This window comes from Oncorhynchus keta, unplaced genomic scaffold, assembly GCF_023373465.1.
Source record: "Oncorhynchus keta strain PuntledgeMale-10-30-2019 unplaced genomic scaffold, Oket_V2 Un_contig_2110_pilon_pilon, whole genome shotgun sequence".
NCBI classification, from domain to species: domain Eukaryota; kingdom Metazoa; phylum Chordata; class Actinopteri; order Salmoniformes; family Salmonidae; genus Oncorhynchus; species Oncorhynchus keta.
The window spans coordinates 53,803-65,000 of record NW_026282313.1 but is presented as its reverse complement, the minus strand read 5'-3'; the positions used below and the strand labels follow the sequence as shown (position 1 = coordinate 65,000).

The following is an 11,198-nucleotide window of genomic DNA, read 5'->3' as shown; positions in this document are numbered from 1 at the left end:
TCAGAGAAAGGATGAGAACTCCTGGTCAGAGAAAGGATGAGAACTCCTGGTCAGAGAAAGGATGAGAACTCCTGGTCAGAGAAAGGATGAGAACTCCTGGTCACAGAAAGGATGAGAACTCCTGGTCAGAGAAAGGATGAGAACTCCTGGTCAGAGAAAGGATGAGAACTCCTGGTCAGAGAAAGGATGAGAACTCCTGGTCAGAGAAAGGATGAGAACTCCTGGTCAGAGAAAGGATGAGAACTCCTGGTCAGAGAAAGGATGAGAACTCCTGGTCATAGAAAGGATGAGAACTCCTGGTCAGAGAAAGGATGAGAACTCCTGGTCATAGAAAGGATGAGAACTCCTGGTCATAGAAAGGATGAGAACTCCTGGTCATGAGAAAGGATGAGAACTCCTGGTCATAGAAAGGATGAGAACTCCTGGTCACAGAAAGGATGAGAACTCCTGGTCAGAGAAAGGATGAGAACTCCTGGTCATGAGAAAGGATGAGAACTCCTGGTCAGAGAAAGGATGAGAACTCCTGGTCATGAGAAAGGATGAGAACTCCTGGTCATAGAAAGGATGAGAACTCCTGGTCATAGAAAGGATGAGAACTCCTGGTCAGAGAAAGGATGAGAACTCCTGGTCACAGAAAGGATGAGAACTCCTGGTCATAGAAAGGATGAGAACTCCTGGTCACAGAAAGGATGAGAACTCCTGGTCACAGAAAGGATGAGAACTCCTGGTCACAGAAAGGATGAGAACTCCTGGTCACAGAAAGGATGAGAACTCCTGGTCAGAGAAAGGATGAGAACTCCTGGTCACAGAAAGGATGAGAACTCCTGGTCACAGAAAGGATGAGAACTCCTGGTCATAGAAAGGATGAGAACTCCTGGTCAGAGAAAGGATGAGAACTCCTGGTCAGAGAAAGGATGAGAACTCCTGGTCATAGAAAGGATGAGAACTCCTGGTCAGAGAAAGGATGAGAACTCCTGGTCACAGAAAGGATGAGAACTCCTGGTCAGAGAAAGGATGAGAACTCCTGGTCAGAGAAAGGATGAGAACTCCTGGTCATAGAAAGGATGAGAACTCCTGGTCAGAGAAAGGATGAGAACTCCTGGTCAGAGAAAGGATGAGAACTCCTGGTCATAGAAAGGATGAGAACTCCTGGTCACAGAAAGGATGAGAACTCCTGGTCAGAGAAAGGATGAGAACTCCTGGTCATAGAAAGGATGAGAACTCCTGGTCAGAGAAAGGATGAGAACTCCTGGTCAGAGAAAGGATGAGAACTCCTGGTCAGAGAAAGGATGAGAACTCCTGGTCACAGAAAGGATGAGAACTCCTGGTCAGAGAAAGGATGAGAACTCCTGGTCAGAGAAAGGATGAGAACTCCTGGTCAGAGGAGCTGCAGCCACCATGTTCATATCAATTTCATTCTAAAACTAAACAGGGCGTGTCCGTGGCACAGGCACGACAACTGTGATTGGACAATAGAACTAACAGGGCGGAGCTGTCTTTGCATCTGATTTCCAGTTCAGCACTTGTGATTGATAATGTCCAGGAGGACAAGCCAGCCCCAAATTTGAATATAAAGCAAGTTTGATGACCTTAACTGACTTTCTCCTAACACCAATAAAAGGGCTATAAATAGATAACGGTTGGTTTACCCTGTCAGAAAGGACAGGAAAGGGAAGGGGGGACACCTAGTCAGTTGTACAACTGAATGTATTCAACTGAAATGTGTCTGACACATATAACCCAACCCCTCTGAATCAGAGAGGTGCGGGGGGGCGCTGCCTTAATCAACATCCACATTGTTGGCGCCCGGGGAATAGTGGGTTACATGACTTTGTACTTCATCTTTGCATAAATATGTTTTTTATTAAACTAAATCAAAAGTGGTGAGGCGCTGGCCCGAACCTGATTGAAAATGCCAGCTGGTCACACGTTTGCCGGCAACCCTGTGTGTGCAAAAAAACGTAGTTTAAGTAACGTTCTCTCGCGACACATTGTCTAACTGTTCAATGTTGGCTCACCTGCCGGTTCCATCAGGTGTCTGTTCAACGTCACATTCTTCTGGCACATGCTCAGTAGGTCCTCCCCAACGTCTGCAACACAACGTTACACAGATATTGGGATTTTGACACAGCGTTTATGCACCTTTGAACTTAGAAACATTACAGAGACGTTGGGCGTCCAACATTCTAAAACACAACATTGGTAATAGAACAAACACGACCAATAAGAGACCTTCGTTTAGGAACAGCTTGCTACCAGCTCATCAATTCTTACAATGATTCTGACCTTGGATCAGTGAAGCATGGTGGCTACCATGGAGAATGGATTCTGACCTTGGATCAGTGAAGCATGGTCACCACCATGTAGAATGGTTTCTGTATCAGAGATGATTCTGACCTTGGATCAGTGAAGCATGGTGACCATGTAGAATGGTTTCTGTATCAGAGATGATTCTGACCTTGGATCAGTGAAGCATGGTGGCTACCATGGATAATGGATTCTGACCTTGGATCAGTGAAGCATGGTGACCATGTAGAATGGTTTCTGTATCAGAGATGATTCTGACCTTGGATCACTGAAGCATGGTGACTACCATGTAGAATGGATTCTGTATCGGAGATGATTCTGACCTTGGATCAGTGAAGCATGGTGACCATGTAGAATGGTTTCTGTATCAGAGATGATTCTGACCTTGGATCAGTGAAGCATGGTGACCATGTAGAATGGTTTCTGTATCAGAGATGACTCTGACCTTGGATCAGTGAAGCATGGTGACCATGTAGAATGGTTTCTGTATCAGAGATTATTCTGACCTTGGATCAGTGAAGCATGGTGACCATGTAGAATGGTTTCTGTATCAGAGATGATTCTGACCTTGGATCAGTGAAGCATGGTGACCATGTAGAATGGTTTCTGTATCAGAGATGATTCTGACCTTGGATCAGTGAAGCATGGTGACTACCATGGAGAATGGTTTCTGTATCAGAGATGATTCTGACCTTGGATGAGTGAAGCATGGTGACTACCATGGAGAATGGTTTCTGCATCAGAGATGATTCTGACCTTGGATCAGTGAAGCATGGTGACTACCATGGAGAATGGTTTCTGTATCAGAGATGATTCTGACCTTGGATCAGTGAAGCATGGTGACCATGTAGAATGGTTTCTGTATCAGAGATGATTCTGACCTTGGATCAGTGAAGCATGGTGACCATGTAGAATGGTTTCTGTATCAGAGATGATAGGCAGTAGCACTATTATTCACTCTGACTTGAGAAGTAATGGAATTTTCATTCCCTGAATACATTCAGAAGAACAGTCTATTTAATATGATGCTTCCTGGTCTACGCAGACAAGCAGACAGACAAGCAGACAGGCAGGCAGACAGACAGACAGGCAGGCAGACAGACAGACAAGCAGACAGGCAGGCAGAAAGACAGGCAGGCAGACAGGCAGACAGAAAGACAGACAGGCAGGCAGGCAGGCAGGCAGGCAGACAGGCAGACAGGCAGACAGGCAGGCAGGCAGGCAGGCAGGCAGGCAGGCAGGCAGACAGAGTAGCTTGGAATGATCTTGCCCTTTGAAATGTTCTCTCCAGAAGAGCACTTTAATATAAGTGCAATAATTATCATTTAAGTATAACATTTAAGTACCTTACTGTGATTGGTTTCAATGACAACAAGAAAAACAGACAAAAATTGCTTCTTAGAAAACTGCAATTTCTCAAGCAATAATTTTGCTAGGACTGTCTGAGAGGTCTGAGTTGGGAGGTGAGAACTAGATGTTAAAGGGAGAGAGGTGGGAGGGGAGAACTAGATGTTAAAGGGAGAGAGGTGGGAGGGGAGAACTAGATGTTAAAGGGAGAGAGGTGGGAGGGGAGAACTAGATGTTATTGGGAGAGAGGTGGGAGGGGAGAACTAGATGTTAAAGGGAGAGAGGTGGGAGGGAGAACTAGATGTTATTGGGAGAGAGGTGGGAGGGAGAACTAGATGTTAAAGGGAGAGAGGTGGGAGGGGAGAACTAGATGTTATTAGGAGAGAGGTGTTGAACACTAGGACTGTCTGAGAGGTCTGAGTTGGGAGGGGAGAACTAGATGTTATTGGGAGAGAGGTGTTGAACACTAGGACTGTCTGAGGGGTCTGAGTTGGGAGGGGAGAACTAGATGTTATTGGGAGAGAGGTGGGAGGGAGAACTAGATGTTATTGGGAGAGAGGTGGGAGGGGAGAACTAGATGTTATTGGGAGAGAGGTGGGAGGGGAGAACTAGATGTTATTGGGAGAGAGGTGTTGAACACTAGGACTGTCTGAGAGGTCTGAGTTGGGAGGGGAGAACTAGATGTTATTGGGAGAGAGGTGGGAGGGGAGAACTAGATGTTATTAGGAGAGAGGTGTTGAACACTAGGACTGTCTGAGGGGTCTGAGTTGGGAGGGGAGAACTAGATGTTATTGGGAGAGAGGTGGGAGGGAGAACTAGATGTTATTGGGAGAGAGGTGTTGAACACTAGGACTGTCTGAGGGGTCTGAGTTGGGAGGGGAGAACTAGATGTTATTGGGAGAGAGGTGGGAGGGAGAACTAGATGTTATTGGGAGAGAGGTGTTGAACACTAGGACTGTCTGAGGGGTCTGAGTTGGGAGGGGAGAACTAGATGTTATTGGGAGAGAGGTGGGAGGGGAGAACTAGATGTTATTGGGAGAGAGGTGGGAGGGGAGAACTAGATGTTATTGGGAGAGAGGTGGGAGGGGAGAACTAGATGTTATTGGGAGAGAGGTGGGAGGGGAGAACTAGATGTTATTGGGAGAGAGGTGTTGAACATTAGGACTGTCTGAGAGGTCTGAGTTGGGAGGGGAGAACTAGATGTTATTGGGAGAGAGGTGGGAGGGAGAACTAGATGTTATTGGGAGAGAGGTGTTGAACATTAGGACTGTCTGAGAGGTCTGAGTTGGGAGGGGAGAACTAGATGTTATTGGGAGAGAGGTGGGAGGGGAGAACTAGATGTTATTGGGAGAGAGGTGGGAGGGGAGAACTAGATGTTATTGGGAGAGAGGTGGGAGGGGAGAACTAGATGTTATTGGGAGAGAGGTGGGAGGGAGAACTAGATGTTATTAGGAGAGAGGTGGGAGGGGAGAACTAGATGTTATTGGGAGAGAGGTGTTGAACATTAGGACTGTCTGAGGGGTCTGAGTTGGGAGGGGAGAACTAGATGTTATTGGGAGAGAGGTGTTGAACATTAGGACTGTCTGAGAGGTCTGAGTTGGGAGGGAGAACTAGATGTTATTGGGAGAGAGGTGGGAGGGGAGAACTAGATGTTATTGGGAGAGAGGTGTTGAACATTAGGACTGTCTGAGGGGTCTGAGTTGGGAGGGGAGAACTAGATGTTATTGGGAGAGAGGTGTTGAACATTAGGACTGTCTGAGAGGTCTGAGTTGGGAGGGAGAACTAGATGTTATTGGGAGAGAGGTGGGAGGGGAGAACTAGATGTTATTGGGAGAGAGGTGGGAGGGGAGAACTAGATGTTATTGGGAGAGAGGTGTTGAACACTAGGACTGTCTGAGGGGTCTGAGTTGGGAGGGAGAACTAGATGTTATTGGGAGAGAGGTGGGAGGGGAGAACTAGATGTTATTGGGAGAGAGGTGTTGAACACTAGGACTGTCTGAGGGGTCTGAGTTGGGAGGGGAGAACTAGATGTTATTGGGAGAGAGGTGTTGAACACTAGGACTGTCTGAGGGGTCTGAGTTGGGAGGGGAGAACTAGATGTTATTGGGAGAGAGGTGGGAGGGTAGAACTAGATGTTATTGGGAGAGAGGTGGGAGGGGAGAACTAGATGTTATTGGGAGAGAGGTGGGAGGGGAGAAATAGATGTTATTAGGAGAGAGGTGTTGAACACTAGGACTGTCTGAGAGGTCTGAGTTGGGAGGGGAGAACTAGATGTTATTGGGAGAGAGGTGTTGAACACTAGGACTGTCTGAGGGGTCTGAGTTGGGAGGGGAGAACTAGATGTTATTGGGAGAGAGGTGGGAGGGGAGAACTAGATGTTATTGGGAGAGAGGTGTTGAACACTAGGACTGTCTGAGGGGTCTGAGTTGGGAGGGGAGAACTAGATGTTATTGGGAGAGAGGTGGGAGGGGAGAACTAGATGTTATTGGGAGAGAGGTGTTGAACACTAGGACTGTCTGAGGGGTCTGAGTTGGGAGGGAGAACTAGATGTTATTAGGAGAGAGGTGGGAGGGGAGAACTAGATGTTATTGGGAGAGAGGTGGGAGGGAGAACTAGATGTTATTGGGAGAGAGGTGTTGAACACTAGGACTGTCTGAGAGGTCTGAGTTGGGAGGGAGAACTAGATGTTATTGGGAGAGAGGTGGGAGGGAGAACTAGATGTTATTGGGAGAGAGGTGGGAGGGGAGAACTAGATGTTATTGGGAGAGAGGTGTTGAACACTAGGACTGTCTGAGAGGTCTGAGTTGGGAGGGAGAACTAGATGTTATTGGGAGAGAGGTGTTGAACATTAGGACTGTCTGAGAGGTCTGAGTTGGGAGGGGAGAACTAGATGTTATTGGGAGAGAGGTGTTGAACACTAGGACTGTCTGAGGGGTCTGAGTTGGGAGGGGAGAACTAGATGTTATTGGGAGAGAGGTGGGAGGGGAGAACTAGATGTTATTGGGAGAGAGGTGGGAGGGGAGAACTAGATGTTATTGGGAGAGAGGTGTTGAACACTAGGACTGTCTGAGGGGTCTGAGTTGGGAGGGGAGAACTAGATGTTAAAGGGAGAGAGGTTTGGAACACTTTTTTCATATTGGTCTCGTAACTAATAGGTGATGACACCAGGCCAAAACTCCACCCCACCAAAACAGGATGAGATTTCAGGCAGTCTTTTCAAACAGCTCTTATACTAAAAGGACATGATTATGATTTTCCCAATTACACAGTGTTATTCCAACCTCATAGGTGTGGTAATATACAGCGCCATCGGAAAGTATTCAGACCCCTGGACTTTTTACACATTTTGTTACGTTACAGCCTTATTCTAAAATTATTGTAAAATGTATTAAATCATCATTCAGTCTCCACACAGTACCCCATAATGACATCACAACACTCCATAATGACATCACAATACCCCATAAGGACATCACAATACCCCATAAGGACATCACAATACCCCATAATGACATCACAATACCCCATAATGACATCACAAAACCCCATAATGACATCACAATACCCCATAATGACATCACAATACCCCATAATGACATCACAATACCCCATAATGACAGCTTATTGATTTATTTTTGCTCATTTATAAAAAATGGAAATATCCTATTTACCTAAGTATTCAGACCTTTTACTCAGTAACTTGTTGAAGCACCTTTGACAGCCTCGAGTCTTCTTGGGTATGACGCTACAAGCTTGGCACACCTGTATTTGGGGAGTTTCTCCCATTCTTCTCTGCAGATCCTCTCAAGCTCTGTCAGGTTGGATGGGGAGCGTCGCTGCACAGCTATTGTCAGGTCTCTCCAGAGATGTTCGATCAGGTTCAAGTCCGGGCTCTAGCTGGGCCACTCACGAACATTCAGAGACTTGTCCCGAAGCCACTCCTGCATTGTCTTGGCTGTCTGCTTAGGGTTGTTGTCCTGTTGGAAGGTGAACTTTCACCTCAGTCTGAGGTCCTGAAAGCTCTGGAGCAGGTTTTCACCAAGGAACTTTCAGTACTTTGCTCCGTTCATCTTTGTCTCGATCCTAACGAGTCTACCAGTTCCTGCCGCTGAAAAACATCCCCACAGCATGATGCTGCCACCACCATGCTTCACCGTAGGGATGGTGCCAGGTTTCCTTCCAGACATGATGCTGCCACCACCATGCTTCACCGTAGGGATGGTGCCAGGTTTCCTCCAGAGTTGACGCTTGGCATTCAGGCCAAAGAGTTCAATCTTGGTTTCATCAAATCTCCACAGAGGATATCTGGAGCTCCGTCAGAGTGACCCTCAGGTTCTAGGTCACCTCCCTGGACCAAGGCCCTTCTCCCCCTGATTGACCAGTTTGGCAGGGAGGTCACCTCCCTGGACCAAAGCCCTCCTCCCCTGATTGACCAGTTTGGCAGGGTGGTCACCTCCCTGGACCAAAGCCCTCCTCCCCTGATTGACCAGTTTGGCAGGGTGGTCACCTCCCTGGACCAAAGCCCTCCTCCCCTGATTGACCAGTTTGGCAGGGTGGTCACCTCCCTGGACCAAAGCCCTCCTCCCCTGATTGACCAGTTTGGCAGGGTGGTCACCTCCCTGGACCAAAGCCCTCCTCCCCTGATTGACCAGTTTGGCAGGGTGGTCACCTCCCTGGACCAAAGCCCTCCTCCCCTGATTGACCAGTTTGGCAGGGTGGTCACCTCCCTGGAACAAGGCCCTTCTCCCCTGATTGACCAGTTTGGCAGGGTGGTCACCTCCCTGGACCAAAGCCCTTCTCCCCTGATTGACCAGTTTGGCAGGGTGGTCACCTCCCTGGACCAAAGCCCTTCTCCCCTGATTGACCAGTTTGGCAGGGTGGTCACCTCCCTGGACCAAAGCCCTTCTCTCCTGATTGACCAGTTTGGCAGGGTGGTCACCTCCCTGGACCAAAGCCCTTCTCCCCCTGATTGACCAGTTTGGCAGGTGGTCACCTCCCTGGACCAAAGCCCTTCTACCCCTGATTGACCAGTTTGGCAGGGTGGTCACCTCCCTGGACCAAAGCCCTTCTCCCCTGATTGACCAGTTTGGCAGGGTGGTCACCTCCCTGGACCAAAGCCCTTCTCCCCTGATTGACCAGTTTGGCAGGGTGGTCATCTCCCTGGACCAAAGCCCTCCTCCCCTGATTGACCAGTTTGGCAGGATGGTCACCTCCCTGGACCAAAGCCCTTCTCTCCTGATTGACCAGTTTGGCAGGGTGGTCACCTCCCTGGACCAAAGCCCTTCTCCCCCTGATTGACCAGTTTGGCTGGGTGGTCACCTCCCTGGACCAAAGCCCTTCTCCCCTGATTGACCAGTTTGGCAGGGTGGTCACCTCCCTGGACCAAAGCCCTTCTACCCCGATTGACCAGTTTGGCAGGGTGGTCACCTCCCTGGACCAAAGCCCTTCTCCCCTGATTGACCAGTTTGGCAGGATGGTCACCTCCCTGGACCAAAGCCCTTCTCCCCTGATTGACCAGTTTGGCTGGGTGGTCACCTCCCTGGACCAAAGCCCTTCTACCCCGATTGACCAGTTTGGCAGGGTGGTCATCTCCCTGGACCAAAGCCCTTCTACCCCGATTGACCAGTTTGGCAGGGTGGTCACCTCCCTGGACCAAGGCCCTTCTCCCCTGATTGACCAGTTTGGCAGGGTGGTCACCTCCCTGGACCAAAGCCCTTCTCCCCCTGATTGACCAGTTTGGCAGGGTGGTCACCTCCCTGGACCAAAGCCCTTCTCCCCTGATTGACCAGTTTGGCAGGATGGTCACCTCCCTGGACCAAAGCCCTTCTCTCCTGATTGACCAGTTTGGCAGGATGGTCACCTCCCTGGACCAAAGCCCTTCTCCCCCTGATTGACCAGTTTGGCAGGGTGGTCACCTCCCTGGACCAAAGCCCTTCTCCCCCTGATTGACCAGTTTGGCAGGGTGGTCACCTCCCTGGACCAAAGCCCTCCTCCCCTGATTGACCAGTTTGGCAGGGTGGCCACCTCCCTGGACCAAAGCCCTTCTCCCCTGATTGACCAGTTTGGCAGGATGGTCACCTCCCTGGACCAAAGCCCTTCTCCCCTGATTGACCAGTTTGGCAGGGTGGTCACCTCCCTGGACCAAAGCCCTCCTCCCCTTATTGACCAGTTTGGCAGGGTGGTCACCTCCTGGACCAAAGCCCTTCTCTCCTGATTGACCAGTTTGGCAGGATGTTCACCTCCCTGGACCAAAGCCCTCCTCCCCAGATTGACCAGTTTGGCAGGGTGGTCACCTCCCTGGACCAAAGCCCTTCTCCCCCGATTGACCAGTTTTTAGGGCAGGGAGGTCACTCCTGGACCAAAGCCCTTCTACCCCGATTGACCAGTTTGGCAGGGTGGTCACCTCCCTGGACCAAAATCCTCCTCCCCTGATTGACAGTTTGGCAGGGAGGTCACCTCCCTGGACCAAAGCCCTTCTACCCCGATTGACCAGTTTGGCAGGGTGGTCACCTCCCTGGACCAAAGCCCTTCTCCCCTGATTGACCAGTTTGGGCAGGGTGGTCACCTCCTGGACCAAAGCCCTTCTCCCCTGATTGACCAGTTTGGCTGGGTGGTCACCTCCCTGGACCAAACCCTCCTCCCCTGATTGACCAGTTTGGCTGGGTGGTCACCTCCTGGACCAAAGCCCTTCTCCCCTGATTGACCAGTTTGGCTGGGTGGTCACCTCCTGGACCAAAGCCCTTCTCCCCTGATTGACCAGTTTGGCAGGGTGGTCACCTCCCTGGACCAAAGCCCTCCTCCCCTGATTGACCAGTTTGGCAGGGTGGTCACCTCCCTGGAACAAGGCCCTTCTCCCCCTGATTGACCAGTTTGGCAGGGTGGTCACCTCCCTGGACCAAAGCCCTTCTCCCCCATGATTGACCAGTTTGGCAGGGTGGTCACCTCCCTGGACCAAAGCCCTTCTCCCTGATTGACCAGTTTGGCAGGGAGGTTAAATCACTCCCTGGTCCAAAGCCCTCCTCCCCAGATTGACCAGTTTGGCAGGATGGTCAATCCTCCCTGGACCAAAGCCCTCCTCCCCTGATTGACCAGTTTGGCAGGGTGGTCAATCACTCCCTGGTCACCAAAGCCCTTCTCCCCTGATTGACCAGTTTGGCTGGGTGGTCACCTCCTGGACCAAAGCCCTTCTCCCCTGATTGACCAGTTTGGCAGGGTGGTCACCTCCATGGACCAAAGCCCTCCTCCCCTGATTGACCAGTTTGGCAGGGTGGTCACACTCCCTGGTCCAAAGCCCTTATCCCCAGATTGACCAGTTTGGAGGCATGGTCACCTCCCTGGACAAAGCCCTTCTCTACAGATTGACCAGTTTGGCAGGGTGGTCAATCACTCCCTGGACCAAAGCCCTTCTCCCCTGATTGACCAGTTTGGCAGGGTGGTCACCTCCCTGGACCAAGGCCCTTCTCTACAGATTGACCAGTTTGGCAGGATGGTCAATCACTCCCTGGACCAAAGCCCTCCTCCCCTGATTGACCAGTTTGGCAGGG

General features: G+C 50.3%; 1 protein-coding gene and 1 long non-coding RNA gene across 54 annotated transcripts in view; one reads left to right on the top strand and one right to left on the bottom strand.

Moving 5' to 3' along the window:
- Window positions 1–11,198, bottom strand: part of mettl22 (methyltransferase 22, Kin17 lysine) — a 55,956-nt gene that overhangs the window by 5,312 nt on the left and 39,446 nt on the right. For 3 of the 4 annotated variants that reach the window (XM_052504917.1, XM_052504916.1, XM_052504915.1), the window contains one exon: window positions 2,019–2,090. In XM_052504917.1, the coding sequence (XP_052360877.1) occupies window positions 2,019–2,090 (72 nt within the window). Of the gene's footprint in view, window positions 1–1,902; window positions 1,944–2,018; window positions 2,091–11,198 lie in introns of all 4 variants that reach the window. The other variant, XR_008107870.1, reaches the window with a different exon arrangement.
- LOC127920899 (uncharacterized) lies at window positions 3,540–6,934 on the top strand. 50 transcript variants are annotated; one of them, XR_008107914.1, is made up of 12 exons: window positions 3,540–3,770; window positions 3,841–3,903; window positions 4,111–4,248; window positions 4,353–4,387; window positions 4,560–4,802; window positions 4,975–5,217; window positions 5,321–5,389; window positions 5,424–5,527; window positions 5,943–6,150; window positions 6,219–6,287; window positions 6,322–6,424; window positions 6,562–6,934. It is a non-coding gene; the product is annotated as an uncharacterized LOC127920899 (long non-coding RNA). The 50 variants fall into 50 exon arrangements; XR_008107899.1 differs by having other exon boundaries at window positions 4,457–4,802; XR_008107905.1 differs by having other exon boundaries at window positions 4,111–4,283.